Genomic DNA, 20,879 nt, shown 5'->3' with positions numbered 1-20,879 from the left:
ATAAGCAGCACCAGTTGCTTTCGCTTTAACCATTATTTGAACAGATTATTAGTTGGCCTACATTTAACCATGTGCTTGTGATCATCCTTTCATTATCACACATGCTATGTTCTCACCCGATTTCTTTTGCTTACAGTTATTTTGGTTGATATGTTTTAATTATCATTTTTTACAATAACATTGCTTTAATAGGAGATTAAATCCCCTTTTACAGTATGTGTAGTTAACTGGTGGTTTGGGACCTTAAGCCTGGACAGATTACTGTGCATATTTTAGATGCATGACAATAATTATTTTTTAAATGTCAATTGTTGTTGTTTAAAATTTAAAATTTGAAGTTAAGAAAAAAATAATTATTTATGTTTGGTGTGGTCAGAGATAAATTTGGTAAATCCTTAATTCTGAACCCTGAAAAGTCATGTGAAACAAAACTGAATTGTAATATGACACTATGAAACCATAAACCATTTGCTCATGCTTATTAAGCAAGTTCATACAGGACACACAAAAAGTGAAGTGAATGAGAAGGCATGTGGAGATGACACAAAATCCTAAATCAAGTAATTTTACCATGTCAAAGTCATATTTAAGTGTATTAAAATATTTTCCCACAGCAAAATTGTGGCTAGTGAAAATGCTGAGTGGCTAGAAATGTTGGAAAACTACTAGCCACAGTGGCTGGGGATCAAAAAAAGTTAATGTCAAGTCCTGCCGATTGTAAACGTAGACATTGATGAACAAATAGTTTTTAAATTTTAGAATCCAAATTTTCTTGGAACTTTGCATGTGCAGCAGCTGCAGCTGAACCAATGAACTCTTATTAAATGTTTTGATAATATTTTAGATACTTTTTCTTAACTTCGAACATCTTACATGTTTCCAAAATACCTTAATTTGTGTTCCTAAGACAAATGAGGGTCTTAAGAGATTGGAAAGACATGATTAGGAGTGATTTATCACAGAATTTGAATTTTTGGGTAAACTACACTTTTAAAGGCTAATTAGTATAAAAGCAAACAGTCTATATGTCATTTTCATAATGTCCAATGTAACACATAAACTGGTGCAAATTAGGTCATGAACAAGAAGCCATATAGAAGAAGCCAATAATGACAATGTCATTACAACACAGATAAAAAACATGCGTTTTGTAGGGCATTAAATAAAGGAACATTTACAAATTTCAGCCAAAGAGTCACTTCCTCAGCCTTTCAGCATTCTATTCACTGCAATTTTTAGTTACACAAAAAGAGAGTTTGCTATTACTAACTCGAGATGTAAGATGCAAGATGTAAGATAAGTCTTAGGTGTCTCTAGAATGCTTCTGAGAAAGTTTCAACACTTTCACGTTCAGAGTACTCACACACAAACACATTAACTTTCCACTGTTTTTCCACATCTACTCACAACAAATGTAAAAGGATACAAGTTATTATACACTGCTCTATGAATATCCGTTATGTTACTGTATCTGAGGTTGAAGTGTTATCTTTCATAGTTGTACTGACACTATGCAGCTGTAGGGATTCCAGCACTTATGAATTACATATAAATTTGTCTGTCTTTTCTTTATTTGCACTGTTTTAAAAACAAGTTAAACTTGTAAAACTACACTCCTACACTATGTTGCAGTAGGAAATTGAAATAAAATAGAATTGTTGCATTTATATCACTCCAAAATTACTGTAAACACTCTATACCTGCACACAGCTCTGTCCAAATAGCTTATAAAAGTTGATTTTGCATAATAAGTGAGCTTTAATATTGAATTATTGTCTTATTTTTAACAACTGTTCTTCATAACTGATTGTGCTTAATAATGCGAATGTCCTTTTAATGCAGAACTTCTTGAAATCGGGTGAATCTAATGAACGACGCTGTGATTCTCCGAAGTCTCTGAAGGATAGGGGTTGTGAAGATGTTCGTGTAATCAATCCTGGAAAACATCCATTGGACTATGTGAAGAACAATGACCTCAGCAATGATTCTTATAATGTGGTTCAACTCAAACCTCAGAATGTCAACATTAAACTACGAGTTGGTGAGCTTAAGACTTCAGCTCAGACAAACATTAGAAGAAAAACTTGAAACTGTATTTACACTTAGTAGATACAATATTATACAGTAAACAGATATTGCTCTCTCAGAAATAAAGGTACAAGAGCAGTCACTGGTCGAAAGATACATATTTGTACTTAAAGGGTATATATTGGTACCTCAAAGGAAAATATTAGTACCTAAAATTTTTAAGTGGTACTCTTTTGTACTTCTTAGGTACTAATATGTACTCTTGTACCTCTATTTCTGAGAGTGTGAAGATATACTGAAATATCATTCAAAATGGCATACAAAACAATTGGCACAAACTAGATACGAAACCATATTACAGACTCTCTTCATCATAGCTAGTCAATAGTACATTTTAAATAGACTTTTTCTTTTTATCTGCACCAGACTCTTTCTTGTGAACCACAGGTCACCAAACTTGGTCTTGGAGGGTAGGTGTTAGGGCTGCTGGATTACGGAAAAATCATAATCATGATTATTTTGGTCATAACCGTGATTGTGATTATTTAAAACGATTATCAGTTGAAATCAAAATTATTAGCCTTCCAGTGACATTTTTTATATAAATATTACTAAATTTTTTCACAGTATTCCCTTTAATATTTTTTCTGCTGGAGAAAGGCTTATTTGTTTTATTTTGGCTAGAATAAAAGCAGGTTTAAATATTTTGAAAAGTCTTTATTTAAAGTCAATATTATTAGCCCCCTTAAGCAATACATGTTTTGATGAACTTATTTATACAATGACTTGCCTAATTACCCCAATTAAGCCTTTGAATGTCACTTTAATCTGAATGCTTGTATTTTGAAAAATATCTAGTAAAATATTATTTACTGTCATCATAGCAAAGATAAAATAAATCAATCATAGAAATCAGTTATTAAAACTATTATGTTTAGAAATGGGTTGAATAAAAATCTTTCCGTTAAAAAGAAATGGGGGGGGGGGGTTGCTAATAATTCAGCAGGGCTAATAATTCTGACTTATATGCAATTATTTTCCTCCCTGTAAATAAGGAAAGGGAAATATATACAGTAGAATTAAGTATGAAGCAAACTGTGCTTTAAGCATCTTCACTGTAATAAAAAAAACTTCAGCTACAAAAGTTCTTCAGTCAAGAGCAGTGAGGGATTTTGTCCTTTTGTTGTTTGATTAATGATAAAAACGTCGGCAGCAGGAATATTGCATGCTGTTACTTTAAGAATAGTTCTGCTTAATGGTTTCTCTTTCCCGTGTCTTTTGATTCTCAACTCGTTTGTTTATTACACAAATGAGGGTTAATATGAATAATCACTAAACACCGTGTTTTGACACAAATTTGACTTCTAAACGCTCACATTAAGATGGCTTTAGTTGTGTGTGCTCTGCTCGTCTCTGAGGCTGAGCACACAAAACCATGCGATCTCTTTTGCGCTTTTAAAAACTTGAATGTTTCAAATGTACATCAATGAGTGATGCGCATCCAGTGATGCAAAAGTTACATTACAGTACAAGCCTTTAGTCATTTTCACGTGAAACTGAGCTTTGCAGAGCATCAAATGTGTACAACTGGAAAAGGGGCGATATATGATGCAATAATCGTTTACTTGATTAATGGTTTTTCATAATCGTTAGAAGCCAAAATGGAAATCGAAACCGAATTTTTAATTAATTGCACAGCCCTAGTAGGTGTCCTGCAGAGATGACTCCAACTTGCCTCAACAAACGTTTGGAAGTTTCAAGTATACCTAACACATTAATTAGATGGTTCAGGTGTGTTTGATCAAGGTTGGATCTAGGGCTAGACGATATAACCTAAAAATAAATCACAAAAAAATATACTTATGATTTAAATAAAAAAAAAAATTCCCTCATTGAAGATTATTAACCTATATAGCATATTAGCTTAAGCAAATGTGTAAGCAGGTTCAAATGTGTCACACAGTCATTTTTTGTTGCGCATGCTTGTGCTACTGTGTTCTTTTTTTATTTCATAGAGCACAGCATTTCTCAGAGTTCTTTTCTACTTGCTGCCATATTGTTTGTGTGTTTCTACGGCAAATGCAGGGGAACAACCAGCATAATCTCATGAGGAAACTTAACTATTTTACGTTTTGACAGTTTAGTGGCTAATTTGTTGAAATTCATACGAGTTCAGACGTACAAAAGGGTACAATTTTTTTTTAAAGGAGGCGTGACACCCAACCCAACCCCTAAACCGGGGGATGAGCAAATCATACTAAATTGTATGACTTAGATCATTCAATTTCATACGAAATAGCCACTAAATCAAAAAGTTATAAATTGAACTTCAAGTGTTAGAGTAAAAACAATTTCCATGCAAACAAATCGGTGTAAACTACACACTCGAGTTAATAGATTAAATAGATTTATCGCCCAGTCCTAGTTGGATCTAAAATCTGCAGGACACCGACCCTCCAAGACCAAGTATGGTGATGTGTTATAAACACTCCATGTTTCTGAGATGACACAAATTCTGAGTGTGCTTCATGCAGGTGAGTGGGCTTGACAAACCACCTCTAGAAGACACTCTTTCCTCTCTGTGTATGTCTGTATGTTTATATATGTGTGTGTATGTATGTTTGAAAAAACTGCTAGACTTATCAGTGCATTTATGTATTGCTACTCTGTGGTGATTTAGAGTGCTTCTTTTATCTTCCTTTAGCAATTTATGTTAATTTCATCAAAATCAGTAAATGTAAATATTCTAAATGACTTTCTTTCCAATTTGCAGGAGTTCCATATGAGTTCACAGTTGAGTTTAAGAGGGCTCAGGGTTACCCTATAGATCTGTACTACCTGATGGATCTCAGTTACTCCATGCAAGATGATCTGGAGCAAATCAAAACCCTAGGGCAGAAAATCCTCAAGAAGCTGAAGGACATCACAGAGACCGTCCGGATTGGTGAGACTTGCTGACTGAAAGACTTCATGATTTTACACAAACACATCAACATAATTTTAAAAACTTGTTGCATACATTATTGAACATACATCATACAGGGTTCTTACGGGTGCTGGAAATCCTGGAAAATGCTTGATTTTTAATATAATGTTTTCAAGGTTAGAAAAGTGCTTGGATTTTGGACAAAGTGCTTGAACCTGCTTGAGTTTGAATTTGCTGGGCTCGAAATTGACTGTTTTGGTTGCATATATGCACAATTTCATCTGCGACCTCTAAATATGGTTGGGAGCATAAGTGCGAGGGCTTAAATTGTTGTTGTGCGACCAGTTTTCATTGCTAAATGTTCACCGCATGCATGTATTTATGGAGCTAATAATATGCCAAAACAGTCTGAATTTGAATTGTGTTAAATTTAATTATTAATAATTGTAAGCTAATAAAACTGATCATATGCTATTAAAAATGTTAAACTGAATTTGAATTTCTTAACCCGATTATAGAACATCTAAAATTTAAGACAATTTTTTTAAGTCAGATTTTTATAGACATATTTTCAAACTTTAGATTTTTTGGTTCTGAATTCAAAGACTGCAGATTTTGGGTATGTAAAAAATACAGTTTTTTAAGAATTCAAAATATTCAATTTCAGATTGTTTTGGCATTATTAGCTTCATACTGATTTAGGAAACATTCACCCGGAATGCAACTTTGCATCTGAAACGCCAATTCAATGACTGTAAAAAAAAAAAATAGCAATGCACTTGAAATATTATGAACGATTGGTCATGAAAGTTTGGTTATACACCCAAACAAAATCTGACTGTGAGCTCATTTCTTGAGATATCAACTTTAGGTAGAAAGAGACCAAACTTTAAAACATACTTCATTCAATAACTGAACTTTTTAAATTTATTTTTTCACTATTTTTGGGTGAACTGTCCCAATAAATCTAAGCTCCAAAATAGTCAACCATTTAAGTGTAAATGTCATTTTGTGTTTTTTAAAATAGCACAATGAATTTAAATGTGAATAAGTACATACAACATATATAAACATGATTAACCGTGGTTGTTAGGTGCTGGAAAAGCATACAAATGCACCTTAAAAATTGCTTGGAAAGTGCTGGAATTTGAAGTTGGAAAAGGTGTAAGAACCCTGAACATAAGTTTGAAAAAGTTTGGTTAATTTTATTGACCTTATTCTTCAAGTACGATTGGGCGCAGCGATTGGAATCTTTTTGGCTTAAGACTTCCAGTCTTAATCACCTCCATTGAATTTTAGACGTTAAAAACGACTCTTTCTGCTGCTGGATGTTGCAAACTGATATTTTCTTATTATATTATACAACTTTTTGTCTATAGTTATAAACACAATTGTTTGTAAAGCAAGTGCTTTGACTATTTTCCTAGTCATTTCTCCAACAGCCGAATGAATCAGAAGTTTAAAACAATCTCGAAAATGTGCTCACTTTCACATTGAAGAATAAGGTCTGAGGGGGAATATAAAAAATATATATTTATAAATAATATATCTTATGTATTTAATGCATTTTTGTGATAAATATATTAATTTCTAGTTATATGCTGCTCAGAAATATTTAATCAGTTAACTGCCTTCAGTTTTATGGTCTTAATGTTTTATTTTACAGAACACTACATTATTTTATGAATAATTCAAGTATGCTTTACATTGATCAAAAAATGTTTCACAGATGTATGACAATTTGGACAAAACAATATTAAGAAGCACTAAAAATTGTTTCTTGAAAGAGAAGCGGCATATTAGAATAAAAAAAGGTTCATTTGACCTTACAGACTAGTAATAAAACTTGTAGAAACTAATGAAGAGTAATGAAAATTCTGCTTTGTCATGACAGTAATAAATTATTATTTTATAGAAAATATAGATATATATAGATTAGCAAAATATATTTAAATAAAATCTAATCTATTTTAAAATCTTGCAATAATTCGCAATACCACAGATTTGTTTTTAATCCAGTATGAGGTTTACTTTAAAAACATCAGAACAACGTAATGAACTCAAAGATGGAAGTTATCTTGATTAAAAAGTAGAGGGAATCTTGAATTGAACAGACCCATTTGCAGAACTGCTGTTTTTAAGAGGGCTAGGAAGTTTTTGAGAATTATTATTATTATTATTTTTTTATAAATTAGAGTTGTTTTTATTTTTTTTTATTACAAACTGTTCAGACATTGACTCTAAAACGTGACATACATACAGCTCCTTTAAAGAACCTGCAGTAATTTAATCAGAACTATATTTGAGTTATTCTTGCTTACACCTTTCTCCACTTTCAGGTTTCGGGTCTTTTGTTGATAAGGAGATGTTGCCGTATGTCAGTCAGCTGCCACCGAGACGTAAGAACCCCTGTCCCAATCGCATAAACACTTGCCAGAAAGCGTTCATGTTCCAGAATGTCCTGCCACTGACGAGTGATGGCAGAGAGTTTGAACGGGAGGTGAGTAAACAGAACATCTCTGGCAACCTGGACTCTCCTGAGGCTGGTCTGGATGCTATAATGCAGGCTGCCGTCTGTAAGGTAAGACCCAGGATGACATGAAAAAAAGTGCATTTCAGCAGCGTATCAAAGAGTCAAAATATATAACAAGGCTGATTTTCCCTATTAAATGACAGGATAAGATCAAATGGGGTAATGTGACACGGATTTTGGTGTACACATCTGATGACACCTTTCACATGGCAGGAGACGGACGACTAGGTGGCGCTTTTCTGCCACATAATGGACAGTGTCATTTTAATGATATGGGTTCTTACATTGGAAAAGCCTATGTGAGTAATGTGCATTTAATGATTTTTCATGCATTTCCAATTGCAAAAGAAACAAACAATTGTCCCTTCGCATGATCCTAGGCCAATCAAAACACCAATGATAACTGCAGAAAGAACTTAAAATACTTCTTTATGATGTCTTGGCCTTTCTAAAGTGGATTTTTATGATAAGATATAAATTTTGTATTTTCCTCAGGCTGTCTGGCTACGTGCTCTCTGTATTATTAGTCCAATAAGAGCAACTTGTTAGTTTTTAAAGGAACTCTTTTTATGAAAATAGGCTAGACTTTACAAGTCACCAGGAGTTAAACAGCTGGGTTTTACCGTTTTTAAATCCATTCAGCTAATCTCCGTAAAGATGGCGGGGGAACTTTTAGCTTAGCTTAGCATAGATCATTGAATCGGATTGGACCATTAGCATCTCACTCAAAAATGTCCAATATTCAATCAGAATTTTTATGATCTAAAACTTCTTAGGCCGATAAGGCTAGGAACTAAGTTTTCATTCTGGTGTTATGACTTTGCTGCTGTATCACGGTTGCAGCAGGCGCTATGACATTACGCAGTGCCTGAAAATCAGGTAACTTTTCTGCACCAAAGTAAATATGTTCTGAATCATCTCTCACCATGTCTACATTGTTTCAAGGCATGCTTCCTGTGCAAACAGGTGGTCACATTGGTCATATTGATATACCGAAGTTGGCCAATTTTCAGGCACTGAGCTTGCTATAGGCATAGTATAGCAGCAAAGCTTTTTGATTATTATGCCAGAATGAGAGTAAATTAAAACTATGGAAGTCAATGGTCACTGGTTTCCAGTATTTTTCAAAATATCTTCGTTCGAGTTTAACAGAGAAAGGAAAATCACAAAGCCTTAAAAACAAGTAAAGGGTGTGTAAATGATGACAGAATTTTCATTTTTGGGTGAACCTTCCCTTTAAATAGGATTCAGTGATCTATGCTAAGCTAAAAGTTGTAAATTTTGGTTAAATAGTTGTAAAATGAGCCTAATTTGAAAAAAACAGTTCCAGTTCTTCAGTCCTTTAAGTTTAAGTCCACCAATGGTACTGTGTGGTTTATATGTTGGAGAAATGGGGGCATATAAAATTGCCACTAAATTTGGTTAGCTTACCTGTCATTTAAACTCCCAGAGAATTGAGGCTTATGAGGAATTGAAGTAGGATTGTTTATATATAAATACTAAATGAGTGACTGAATAAAAAAAAAAAAGAAAAACATTTAAATTAATTGATTATTTCTTTTATTTGACATTTTTCTGCAGGATTACCCATCAGTGGGTCATGTGTCTAGAGTTCTGCAGGATAACAATATTCAGCTCATATTTGCTGTCACTGAGGAAATCTATCCTGCATATAAGGTTTGAGAGAACAATTTATATACTACCAATTTAAAGCTAGGGTTTTAAGCTGTTTTTCAAAAATAATTGTTCAGTGAAGGAAAATGTTTACTCAGCAATGATGCGTTAATTGGATAAAGGTGACTATCACATATTTAAATGGGATAAATTAAATCATTTCAATTGACTTATTTAGTATATAATAATACACTTTATATTTAGGACAATTGTCTTGTGTCTTGACCTCCAAACCAGCATATTTTTTATCAGTGAATTTCTGAAGGACCATGCCTAACATGAAATAAAGCTCAGAGAAAAAAAAGATACATTTATTGTATTAAACCTGGCATTAAACCCAGAAACATTTTTTTACTGACCACAATGTTTTGAGATTTTATAAACACTTAGATATTAAAATGTGTTTAATCGTTAAAATATAACTTTTCTCTCTCAGACATATATTTAATGTATATCTTTCACAGGCGTTGAGTGCATTGATTCCTCAGTCAGTGGTTGGTGTATTGAAGAAAGACTCCAGTAATGTGGTTGATCTCATCTCTGAGGCCTACGGGGTGAGTGCTTAATTAATGTCCTTTCCAGCATTTTGAACCTGTGCAGTGACTTGTGCACTTCCCACTTAGACTAGCAGTAATTACAAGTGGCTTTAAGTACAAAAACGACAGCTTTTTCCCAGTTCTGCATAATGGTTAATCCAATACTAAATGTACTGAAACTCTGTGTTTGACCTTATTAAATGACCTACATTTTTACTTTGATACCGTATGTATCAAATCAATAAATAAAATGTAGGTGATCTTGCTACATGAGAAGAAAGAGACTGCATGTAAGAGAGTGTAAATGTACACAATGTAAAGTTGGGACATTATGGTTGAGACAGTATAGAAAACATAAATAAAAAAAGAAAGTAGTGATTTCTAAATTTACTTTGACTTGTATTTCATTGCAGACAATACATCAAACATTTTTTAATGTGTTCCTTAAACACGTATTCATGCAACAGTAAAGAATTTACCACTTTGTAATGTTGCCATTGCTTTTCACAACACTTATGACACCAAGTGATGAAGTGTTTCATGTGTAGTTTTGTCTCATTTTCTTCAAATGCAAGTTTTAAGGTGGGCAACAGTACATGGTCTTCGTTGTTACATTTTGCCTTTCAAAATACGCCACACATTCTCCATTGGAGACAGGTCAGTACTGCAGGCAGGCCACTAAAACACCTGTATCCTCTTTTTTATTTGCGTTTTTTATACTGTCCCAACTTTTTCTGATTTAGGGTTTATAGCTTGCAAGGGGAATAAAAATTAGTGACCATTATGCAAAAAATACCTGATCACTTTTTACAATGTTTTTTTACCACACAATGGCATTTTAACACTTTAAAGCAGAGGTCACCAAACTTGTTCCTGGAGGGCCGGTGTCCTGCAGATTTTAGCTTCAACCCTAATCAAACACACCTGAACAAGCTAATCAAGGTCTTACTAGGTAAACTTGAAACATTCAGGCAGGTGTGTTGAGGCAAGTTGGAGCTAAACCCTGCAGGGACACCGGCCCTCCAGGAGCGAGATTGGTGACCCCTGCTTTAAAGTCTTTAATTAGTAATTAGGCTAAGGCTAGTTAAAAAAACTGTTATTTATAAGAATTTCCCAAAACATCCCAATTTGGCATCCACATGAAATTAAATGTAGGCGATTGTATAGACATTAAATTTAATAACGGGTCTACTTTGATTCTTCAATAATTTCAGAAAAAAAGTCAAAATATGGTTAAAAAGACAATCCATGGATGTTCAGTGCAACATATATTTATTTTAAAAAACACAAACTTATTAAAAAAAATTTTAAAGAAAGTGATTATGCTAGATTTGATTATACTGTATTTTAAATTATTTAAATTATTAAAACGTCTTGCCCAAAATTGAACAAATGAACTTGAGATTTAGGATTTAGGTTTTAAGTTATTTAAATATGCATTTGATATGGCACTTGTTGGTCGGTTGACTAAAACAGGAACAGAAGGAGATACCTTGTACTATAGTTATATAAATTTGCTTTAAATGTGGTGTAAAAGGGGTTCACTGGAGATCAGTTTTAATAAAACCAAGGAGATGATAATTAGTTGAAACAAACTAGTTCTTAGTCAAGGGTTGAAACCTCTGGTCCTTGAGGGACATGAAATAGAGACCGTTGGATGTTTTAAATATTTGGGAACATTTATTGACAGTGGATTGACATTTGCTGCAAAGGCAGAGTGCATCTAAAAGAAGCAATGCAGAGATTTTATCTCATTAGGAGGTTTAAACAATTTGGTGTGAGTCAAGATTTTCTGGAGATGGTGTATAAGAACTTGGTTGAAATGTTATGAGTTTTAACATAATTGCATGGTATGGACAGTTGCCAATTAAGGAAAAGCAAAAATTGTTGAGTAGTAAAAATTGCCAGTTCAATTGTAGGTAAAGCAGACAACCAAGTGAAGTTTGTTTATAAACTAATTTCGAGAGGAGCACGCGCTTATGATTGATAGCACCTGGTCCACATTAGCTAACGCTGATTCACCAATCAGACGACTCCTTAACCACTATAAATAACCAGAGTATATTACCTCAACCATCTTCATCTTGAAGAACCCCCCCTTCCACCCCTACTCCTCCCATTTCCTAGTCAGGGCAGCACGGAAGCCTAGTGGTTAGCACCACGGTCGCACAGCAAGAATGCCACCGGCTCGGACTCTGGACTCGTATGGCATTTCTGTGTGGAGTTCACATGTTCTCCTCGTGTTTGCTTGGGTTTTCACCGGGCTCTCCGGTTTCCTCCCACAGACCAAAAACATGTAACATAAGTAAATTGACAAATCTAAATTGACAGCATAGACACTTCATAGCATTTTATTCTACTTCCAACATTATTAGCAGGGGAACACTCGAGACCTACCTGAACTCGGACTTCCCTCTCGGCCTGAAACGGGGGGAGCCCCGGGCACGAGGATCTCACGAGTTCAGGGCTCTCTCCCGGGACAGCATGCCAAACAAGCTTTATAATAATTCATTAGTTAAGGGCGAACTCTTGAAATGAAATGTATTCAATGAGAATTAAACAGAAAGCACATGGCATTATTGAAGATTGTTCCCTTCACTTAAATATAAAATTTCCTACCATCAAAAAGACGTTTTACGACAACCTCATGTAAGGAAAAATATGTATCAAATGTCCTTTGTGCTGACTGCCATTAGAATTTTAAATGCTGCACGTTTTAAGTATGTATAGGGTTGTAAATTGAAATTTTTAATGTGATTTATGTGATGACATTGAATATGTTTGTGTTGCCTGTTTTTTTCTGTGATAAATTTTCACTTGTGGACAACAAAGAAAGTTAAAAAAGAAGTAAATCTAGTGGTTGGAAGGTTAATGGCAAAGTATGAATATTAAAAATGGCAGTTAATGAATATTTTGACGCTGCAAGAGAGTCTTTTAATACGTCATCAAATGATTCTTGTTCTAAATATGCCTGACAAGATGTTGGAGTACATAATCTATTGTAATTCTGAATCATTTTAGGGAGTGTCTTTTAAAAATTCTTGTAAAAATGTATCGTAGTTCTTAGCGAATTAATACAACTAGTAAACACAGTTTTCACTTCTGGTTTGATGCTTAAAATCCCCATATTGTCACACTGAATATGTTTGAATCTGTGGGCCAGAACTTGTCGTCTACACTGGTGTTGGAGCAGGAAGGAGCTCCAGCAGAACTGATGGTGTCCTACAGGTCGAAATGTAAAGACAATCAGGCGGCCAATGAATGGAGGGAAAAAGGAGAATGTCAAGGCATCAAGCATGAGAAGGTGAGCACCTCCACCAGTGACACCATCTGAATTATCAGATACCAGAAAACATATGTTGCATCTGATAAGAATGAAGAAGTTCTGTTTTTCTTGCGGCTTTATAGATAACGTTCCAAGTACGTTTGAATGCAACAGCATGTCTGAAGGAGCCTCAGATATTCCGGATCAAAATGCAAGGCATCAGTGAGGAGGTGAAGATTACAGTGGATACCGAGTGTCAGTGTGACTGTGGAGCTGCAGAAAAGTCTTCTGAACACTGCAACCATAAAGGAGATCTGTCATGTGGCATGTGCAGGTAGAGCCCCCTAGTGTCTCAGAACACACAACTACATCACCCATTTTCATTTACTGTTTTTCTCAGTCGCTTTGGTCCATTTCTCAGATCAGAATTGAAATTCTCAAAGCTATTTGTTAAACCTTCAGATTATTGCATCACTTGTGCACATATAAAAAGCAGTTTCTTATTCCTTTGAACAACTTTCTAATGCTTTTGTACATCCATGCAAATGATTATGTGCAATTCTCTGATGTTTCCTACATTATCAATTGTTTATGCCATGTTGATCGAAGTTGATTATTTTGGTTTCTGTTAAATAGTTTCACCTCCTACAACATTGAATCATTTGTTCATAGCATAAGTCTTTACATGCAAAATGGCTGAACAAGTTAAATTTGCCATAGTTTACATCAGAACACTCCTCCAGAGCACACTGTTATATTGACAACACAACTAAGTAATGTGACACATACAATGACACATGGATTTGTCATTCTGACCGCACGGACACATTCACTGACACAGAAATTAAGATTTGAGAGATGAACTAAGGATTTTGAGCAAGAGACTGGGTATGGCAGGTAATCCATGGTGTTTTGCTATTTGTACACGTTGTTTTTCGAATGCAAATACTATTTAACATAGTAGTCATCATATTTTCTATTTTGAGGGTCTAAAAAATAAAATTATGTAATTATTACATCCATGCATCGCCCTCCTCTCAATCATAGATCAGTCCAGCAGTCAAATCAGGTAAATATTTAGTTTTAAAAAGAAAACAAGAATGATGAAATTAATTCATTTAAAACATTTAAAACAAGATTGAGTGATAGAAGGACAGACTGACAGACAGACAGACAGACGGATGGATGGATGGATGGATGGATGGATGGACGGACGGACATATACAGATAGATAGATAGATAGATAGATAGATAGACAGACAGACAGACAGACAGACAGACAGACAGACAGACAGACAGACAGACAGACAGACAGACAGACAGAAGACAGACAGTCAGACAGATAGACGGATGGACAGACAGGCAGGCAGGCAGATATATGCTTAGGACTCCCAGATCACTAAATCCACCCCTGATTCTGTCTACATCGTGCATGATCGTTACAACATGACTTACTTAATGTTTGACTCAGTACTATGTTTTGTGTGTGTGTGTGTGTGTGTTAGCTGTGACGAAGGGTACTTGGGTCAGAACTGCAGTTGCGTGCAACAGAACGATACCATCAAAATGCTGGATTCCTGCCGGCCCAACAACAGATCACTTGTTTGCAGTGGCCAAGGATCCTGTGAATGTGGCAATTGTGTGTGTAGAAACGAGTACAGCGGAAAATACTGTGAGTGTGATCCTGACAGCTGTGAAAAACGCAATGGAGTGAGATGCAATGGTACGTACAGTAGTGAGCGGTGTAAAGATTTTGTCTTGATGTGTTTGTTTCTTTACGTTTTGGCATCAAAAAGGAATTATTTACCCAAAAATAAAGTTAATAATGAATACTCATCAAGCCATCGTGAGTGGATATGACTTTTTGGTGTAGTTTGAAAATTCATCAAGGCTTTTGCATGATGTATAATAGTGTTAAGTATTGGCCCTTTTTTAGGCTTCCAAGGCACAGATCTGGGATAAAACTAACACACACTCATGAAAATATTTTTGCTGCTTGTTCACACTTATTTAAAATGAGATGAATCAACACAATTCTTGAGTTTTTTTAGGGTCAACTTAATTGTTTTATGGTCAATCCACTTAAATTTGCAAAAACAATTCAGTTAAATTAATCAATTTGTATTGGGACAATGTGAAGCAATTGTGTGGAACCCAGCATTTTTTTACAGTTCATATGACACCGGGAGTTGACTTGACAAAGCAGATTGATGTTTTTACAAATATATTTCTATTTTTTTTAAATTATAAACTCAAGTTACTAACTTCCAGCAGCCGCCCAATATCTGTTCTGAAAACTTCTTGGCTGAGCTCACAGTCAGACATACAGTCGATGCGTCCATTGCATAATAGTTTGTTACCACAGTTTGTTTACCACAGAAAATGAAGAACAATGAATTTACAGTGACATTTTTCTTCTTGTTTTTCTACTCTCATCGGCGTTCAGACCGGGTGTTTTTAATGTGTACACCTAACCCCTCCCTTAACCCTATCCCATCACTAGCTCTTGAGCACATAAGTCTGAAATACTACTGGTGCTTTTACTACGAATGTGTCTTGCGAGTCACAGGTCAGCCAAGAAGTTGTTGAGTGTGCATTCGGCAGCAGCCAAAAGTCATTGATTTTAAGTTAAAAAAATTAAAGGTTTTAACATTTTTTTCATAAACAAACACATCGATCCGCTTCATAAGACCTGTTAACCCAAAGACGACACATGGTTTCATTTTTCAACAGATTTATGCACTTTTGAATGCTTCAAAAAATGGCCACTATACAACATCATTAGCATAAAATAAAAAAACACGTTCGACTGTGTTCGTCTTACAAAAGCAAGTCATATACACTAAAAAATAAAGGGTTTCACAAAATTAATTCATGCTTTCCCAACACAAATCGATTAAGTTATCTTAACAAATTTCAGTGGATTGAAAATGAAACAAAACGATCACCAGCCATTTTAGTTGGTACACCTTACTAGTACTAGGTTGGACCCCCCCTTATGCCTTCAGAACTGCCTTAATCCTTCATGACATAAATTAAACAAAGTACTGAAAACATTCCTTAGAGATTTTGGTCCATATTGACATGATAGCAACAAACAGTTGCTGCAGATTTGTCGGCTGCAAATCCATGATGCGAATCTCCCGTTCCACCACATCCCAAAGATGCTCTAATGGATTGAGATCTGGTGACTGTGGAGGACATTTGAGTACAGTGAACTCATTGTCATGTTCAAGAAGCCAGTCTGAGATGATTCACGCTTTATGGCATGGCACGTTATCCTGCTGGAAGTAGCCATGAGAAGATGGGTACACTGTGGTCATAAACAGATGGACACGGTCAGCAACAATACTCAGCTAGGCTGTGGCGTTTACACGATGCTCAATTGGTACTAAGGGGTGCAAAGTGTGCCAAGAAAATAAAATAATATCCACCACTACCACCACCAGCTTGAACCGTTTTTTGCAAGGCAGGATGGATCCATGCTTTCATGTTGTTGACGCCAAATTCTGACCCTACTGTGCAAAAGTTGCAGCAGAAATCAAGACTCATCAAACCAGGCAACGTTTTTCCAATCTTTTACTGTGCAATTTTGATAAGCCTATGCCAATTGTAGCCTCAGGAGGACAGACAGGAGTGGCACCCGGTGTGGTCTTCTGCTGCTGTAGCCTATCCGCCTCAAGGTTGGACATGTTGTGCATGCAAAGTTGCTCTTCTGCCTACATTTGTTGTAACGAGTGGTTATTTGAGTTACTGTTGCCTTTCTATCAGCTCGAACCAGTCTGGCCATTCTCCTCTGACCTCTAGCATCAACAAGGCATTTGCATCCACAGAACTGCCGCTCACTGGATATTTTCTCTTTTTCAAACCATTCTTTGTAAACCCTAGATATAGTTGTGCATGAAAATCCCAGTAGATCAGCAGTTTCTGAAATACTCAGACCAGCCTGTCTGGCACCAACAACCATGCCACATTCAAAGTCACTTAAATCACCATTCTTCTCCATCTAATGCTCGGTTTGAACTGCAGCAGATCATCTTGACCATGTCAACATGCCTAAATGCATTGAGTTGCTGCCATGTGATTGGCTGATTAGAAACTTGCAGTTGGACAAGTGTACCTAATAAAGTGGCCTGTGAGTTTAAGTTGTCTTGAACAATCTAAAAAAAAAAAAAAAAAAGAATTGTGTTGTTTCAGCTCATTTTAAATATGTAGTTTGAACAAGCAACAAAATTAATTTTTTTGAGCGTACACTGACCAAGGATTGCTTGATGGTGGAGTAAACAGGTCATTTTTTACAACTCACAGATCTAATAGATTTCTCTATTTGTTTGTTTGTTGCAGGTAAAGGCAAATGCGAGTGTGGTAAATGTGAATGTAGAGACCGATATACGGGTTCCGCGTGCGAGTGCTCACCTAGCCAAGACAAGTGTAAGAATGATTGGGGCCTTTGCAGTGGTCAAGGGGAATGTGTTTGCAACCGCTGTCATTGTAAACCAGGCGTCATTGGAGATTACTGCTCTGCTTTCATGGACGCTTGCGAGCTGTTCAAGTGAGTTTTTTGTCTCTTCCTGTCTTCTGATATCTAGTTCAAGATTTTTTGTGTGTGGGTTTGTTTCTTTAAACCACAACGGCTGTTTCCTCTGCATGTTTTCTGTTGTTCATACAGTAAGCCTCAATTCTGAAATAATGTCTGGTCCTCATTTAAGCTTATTATGCAACGTATTACAACACTTTACAATTTTATTCTTGTTAAGTAATACAAAAAATAAAACCACAAAACTAAAAGCATGGATAACTAAAATAATAAGGTAACTAAAATAAAAATAATGATGGCTTATTATATTTCAGGTGGTTATCAAGGAAATGTGGTTTTCAATCATGTAACTTCATGTTTTTAAATGATGACAGGTTAAATTAATAAAAACACCATTGGCCAGTGACCATGCGTATATTATTTTTACTAGACATAAAACTATACACTCACTGGCCACTTTATTAGGTACACTTGTTTAACTGCTTGTTAACACAAATTTTAATCAGCTAATCACATGGCAGTAACTGAATACATTTAGGCATGTAGACATGGTCAAGACGATTTGCTGCAGTCAAAACTGAGCATCAGAATGAGGAAGAAAGATGATTTAAGTGACTTTGATTGTGGCATGGTTGTTGGTGCCAGACAGGCTGGTTTGAGTGTTTCAGAAAATGCTGATCTATTGGGATTTTCACGTACAACCATCTCTAGGGTTTACAAAAATGGTCCGAAAATATCCAGTGAGCGGCAGTTCTGTGGGCGCAAATGCCTTGTTGATGCCAGAGGCAAAAGGAAAATGGCCAGACTGATTCGCATTGATAGAAAGGCAACAGTAACTCAAATAACCACTTGTTACAACTGAGGTTAAACTTTGAGGCAGATGGGCTACAGCAGCAGAAGACCACACCGGGTGCCACTCCTGTCAGCAAAGAACAGCAAACTGAGGTCACAATTGGCACAGGCTCACTAAAATTGGACAATAGAAGATTGGAAAAACGTTGCCTGGTCTCATGAGCCTCTATTTCTGCTGCACAATTTGGATGGTAGGGTCAGAATTTGGCGTCAACAACATGAAAGCATGGCTCCATCCAGCCTTGTACCAATGGTTCAGGCTGATGGTGGTGGTGTAATGGTGTGGGGGACATTTTCTTGGCACACTTTGGGTGCATTAGTACCAATTGAGCATCGTGTCAACGCCACAGCCTACCTGAGTATTGTTGCTCAGCATGTCCATTCCTTTATGCCCACAGTGAAATATGATGGAACAGGAAATCTGCAGACACTGTGTGATGCTATCATGTCAATATAGAAAATCTCTGACGAATATTTCCAGTACCTTGTTGAATCTATGTCAAAAAGGCAATTAAGGCAATTCTGAAGGCAAAAGGGGGTCCAACCCGGTACTAGTAAGGCGTACCTCATAAAGTGAGAGCAGAACAAATTGGGGAAATTCATTTAATTCCATTTTTTTGTCATTATTATTTTTTATTTACTCATTATTTTTATTATCATTCGATTTCTAACAACATCAAGGTCATGGGTTTGATTCGCAGGGAATGCTCGACTGATAAAAGTCCTTGAATGTAATGTACTAGACATTTATTCTTTGTATCAAAATGTCTGACTCAAGCTTGCATGTATGTATAATACTTCTCGTCTCTGCAGGGACTGTTTGGCATGTCATTTGGAAGGTAGCGGCTCCTGTCATGAGAGATGTTTCAATGCTACAGTAAAACATCTTGAAGGCACTCATGAATTGTCTTGCATATATAAACACGTTTCATACAGTGTGGAGCTTAAGGCCAGTGGCGAAGTTAATGTTAAATATGCAGACCTGCCTCGTAAGTATGAATGCCTTAACGGTTTACCTTAACTTTGTTTAGATCCTAAATGTAAATAAAAAAGGAAAATATACCAATAATTTACTCATCCTCAGGCCAACCATGATGAATTAGTTCTTTTCTAATGTGTATTATTAAAGAAAATTACATAGAAGCCATGTAGAAATTTGATACATATGTATATGGAAATTTATGCAAATTGCATAAATGTCATACAAGTTCCAACACTGTAAAACATTCTGGGTTCTACACTATTCACTCATGTTGTCCCAACACAAATCTATTATATTGACAAAATTGTTTTAGCAAAATTAAGTAGATTGAACATAAAACAATTAAGATGTCCCCCCAAAAAACTCAACAATTGTGTCGTTTCAGCTTAAAAATAAAAATATATATTCTTGAGTAAAGGTCTTTTGGATTTCACATATTTAAAATGTATGTCTTATATATAACATATTAAAATCCTGCAAAAATGGCCACTAACATATGTATTTTTCAACCATTGTAATTACAAATATGCATATATGATAAATATATTAACTATAATTATATATATATATATATATATATATATATATATATATATATATATATATATATATATATATATATATATATATATATATATATATATATATATATATGTGTGTTAATATTTGGCCATATGAACTCACACAGACACACGTATATACAGCATATACATGTAAATACATTTTCTTTTCGGCTTAGTCCCTTCATTAATCAGGGGTCGCCACAGCGGATGAACCGTCAACTTATTCAGCACATGTTATTATGCAGCCGATGCCCTTCCAGCCGCAACCCAGTACAGGGAAACACCCATACATTCCCATTCAGACACATACACTACGAACAATTTACTACCCAATTCACCATAATGCATGTCTTTGGACTTGTGGAGAAAACCCACACCAACACATGGAGAACATGCAAACTCCACACAGAAAATGCCAACTGACTCGAATCAGCGACCCTCTTGCTGTGAGGCGATCGTGCTGCGCCACCGTGACACCACAATTTATTTTCAATATTTCAAAATATGTTTCATATATCACATATGGTTTATTTATGTATGTAAAATTATTAACTTGACTCGTATATGTCATTTGCACACATTTCTACGTATCATTTTTCTATATGGGGTGGCCCTTAGTGATTCATAAAATGCTAGTTAATGTCTACCACTTTGATAATGAATAGACAATTAATATAGGCAAAACATTGATAATACTGGTGAGTCTTAAATATATTACGGTTGATTCTTTGAGCTTGTGCTCCAGAGCGTTGCATATGCATTCTGGACCATTTGCAGAGGCTATTTGTTAAAGGTAAAACACTGTAAATAAATCAGCTTCTTGCGCTAACTGTTTTATTTCATTTCATAAGATTTCAGGACTTCATTTTGCTTTGCCTGTCCATGAGTTTTTTGACTGTTAAAGTGCTGGTAGCTCAACTGTTGACATGATCTAAATAACCAAGGACCACAGTTTCAGCTAAAAATCTTCTTTAATGTTCTAA

The 20,879-nt window shown here is 35.4% G+C and overlaps 1 protein-coding gene across 6 annotated transcripts in view; it reads left to right on the top strand.

Moving 5' to 3' along the window:
* Nucleotides 1-20,879, top strand: part of itgb7 (integrin, beta 7) — a 34,931-nt gene that overhangs the window by 12,309 nt on the left and 1,743 nt on the right. For 3 of the 6 annotated variants that reach the window (XM_073954390.1, XM_021474125.3, XM_073954391.1), the window contains 11 exons: nt 1,843-2,041; nt 4,802-4,972; nt 7,294-7,535; nt 7,631-7,786; nt 9,069-9,164; nt 9,626-9,715; nt 12,861-13,001; nt 13,106-13,296; nt 14,468-14,685; nt 17,307-17,514; nt 19,165-19,340. In XM_073954390.1, coding sequence (XP_073810491.1) covers nt 1,843-2,041; nt 4,802-4,972; nt 7,294-7,535; nt 7,631-7,786; nt 9,069-9,164; nt 9,626-9,715; nt 12,861-13,001; nt 13,106-13,296; nt 14,468-14,685; nt 17,307-17,514; nt 19,165-19,340 — 1,888 coding nt within the window. The remainder of the gene's footprint in view (nt 1-1,842; nt 2,042-4,801; nt 4,973-7,293; nt 7,536-7,630; nt 7,787-9,068; nt 9,165-9,625; nt 9,716-12,860; nt 13,002-13,105; nt 13,297-14,467; nt 14,686-17,306; nt 17,515-19,164; nt 19,341-20,879) is intronic. The other 3 variants (XR_012408087.1, XR_012408085.1, XR_012408086.1) reach the window with 1 other exon arrangement.

This window comes from Danio rerio, chromosome 6, assembly GCF_049306965.1.
Source record: "Danio rerio strain Tuebingen ecotype United States chromosome 6, GRCz12tu, whole genome shotgun sequence".
Lineage (NCBI taxonomy): Eukaryota > Metazoa > Chordata > Actinopteri > Cypriniformes > Danionidae > Danio > Danio rerio.
Note: the sequence above shows the minus strand (reverse complement) of the source record. Positions and strands in the feature narration are given on the sequence as shown.